This window comes from Austrofundulus limnaeus, unplaced genomic scaffold (assembly GCF_001266775.1).
Source record: "Austrofundulus limnaeus strain Quisiro unplaced genomic scaffold, Austrofundulus_limnaeus-1.0 Scaffold1322, whole genome shotgun sequence".
NCBI classification, from domain to species: domain Eukaryota; kingdom Metazoa; phylum Chordata; class Actinopteri; order Cyprinodontiformes; family Rivulidae; genus Austrofundulus; species Austrofundulus limnaeus.
The window spans coordinates 40,628-42,314 of NW_013953724.1; the positions used below are offsets into that span (position 1 = coordinate 40,628).

General features: G+C 39.5%; 1 protein-coding gene across 1 annotated transcript in view; it reads left to right on the forward strand.

Annotated features, from left to right (window-relative positions):
• Nucleotides 1–284: 284 nt before the first annotated feature.
• Nucleotides 285–1,687, forward strand: part of tmx1 (thioredoxin-related transmembrane protein 1) — a gene marked incomplete in the record, with an annotated part of 21,821 nt that continues 20,418 nt past the window's right edge. Inside the window, 2 exon segments of the mRNA XM_014031800.1 lie at nucleotides 285–516; nucleotides 818–933. Coding sequence (XP_013887254.1) covers nucleotides 317–516; nucleotides 818–933 — 316 coding nt within the window.

Below are 1,687 nucleotides of genomic sequence, written 5' to 3' on the forward strand. Positions count from 1 at the left end.
AAGTAAAGATAAGTATTTATATTTGTGTACAAGCTGTTTAGATTGTCAAAAAGCCTGTGTTTTTAGGGTTATTAATGAAGTTCATGTACTCAGACAAGTAATATTTGGGGTCACATGTGTTTGCCATGAATATTTTGTGGGTCAGAAGATAAAAAGTTTGGAAACCACTGCTCTTGTGTACATACCTCATTGGTAACAGAAACGAAACCAGTTTTATGGTAAAATGGCTTGCCATACTTTAACCGCGGAACTCTGACGTCGGATCCGCTGACGTAAGGCGCTGGCGCACAGCGGAAGTGAGTGTTTATCAGCGGACATGGCGTGTGTGTTAGCTGGCAGGACGAATTCAAAGATGTTTTCTTCACCAGGACGAACTGAACGCCGCTCCTGGATCTTTGTTTTCTTTCTGGTGATGTGTGGGACGTCGATACCAGTTTTGGCCAAGCCGGAAAGTCTGAGAGAAGTGACGGACGGGGACTGGGAGAAAATCCTGACAGGAGAATGGATGATTGAATTGTCAGTGTCCGGCTAATGCCGCTAACTYACTGCTAATTCCGATAGTTCTACTTTTATTTAGGCGGGTTGTAATCTGAGCGTCAGTCCCCACGTTAGATTAAAGACTTCCTGTTTTACTGATACATTTCGTTTAGTTTCATTTTGTCCAGTTTCACTGTGTAAAGTATTAATTTGATTAGCTCCCATGCTATTACCAGATTGTTTTGAGCTAGTCAGTGAGTTTGTTAACTTAGATACTCATGAAAATCTGCACCTGGCTGTAGGATACTGAGGTTTGAACTTTTTTTTTTTAATCTCCCAGCTATGCGCCCTGGTGTCCGGCCTGTCAGCAGCTGCAGCCGGTGTGGAAGGAGTTTGCAGACTGGGGGGAGGACATGGGAATCAACGTAGCCAAGGTGGATGTGACAGAACAACCTGGTAGGCCTGAAACACCTCTGTTTAGTCACAATAAAAACACGCTCCCCAGTTAACTCAGTGACTTTTATAAAGTCTACCTAGTTTCTCTGACTCATTGGGCCTCATGCAAGAACAGTTCGTACACACAGATTTGTTCTTAAGTTGTGCGTACGAATGATTTAGGAGAATTTGTGGCATTCATCAATGTTTTCGTAGGGATGTGGATAAATTTTTAATCCTACATCAATATTAAATCTGACAGCGGATTCCAAAAGAACATTTCAAACCATACAAAATAACACCAAAATCATATGATTATCTGAAGTTATTAATGTTTGTTCAGGTGAAATCAGATCATGTTTTCTTGCTGCCGTTCACAGCAGAACCAATGTGTGACCATTTCACCTTGTTTTCTATTTTTGCTCATAACTTCCTCAGTGTTCAAGATATCACCATGAAATTTTAGGAAAAGATTCCCATTCTGGTTTTGTAGGAAGCATCTTGTATCCTAAAAAACTAATAAAACTTAATAATAGTCAATTCAAAAGTAGCAGAAAAGGAATAAAATAACATTACAAGGCAAACTGTAGCATCAAATCAACTTAATGTGTCTTAGAAAGTAAGGAAATTAAAACAATTTAAAAACAATGTGGACATGTGTTTTGTAAACAAAGCTCCTCAACCAATGACAGCGTGTTAAATGTGTCAGGTGACGAAGACGAGCATCAAAACACTTTGCAACAAGAAAAAAAAACATACTTGGACGTTTCAAATC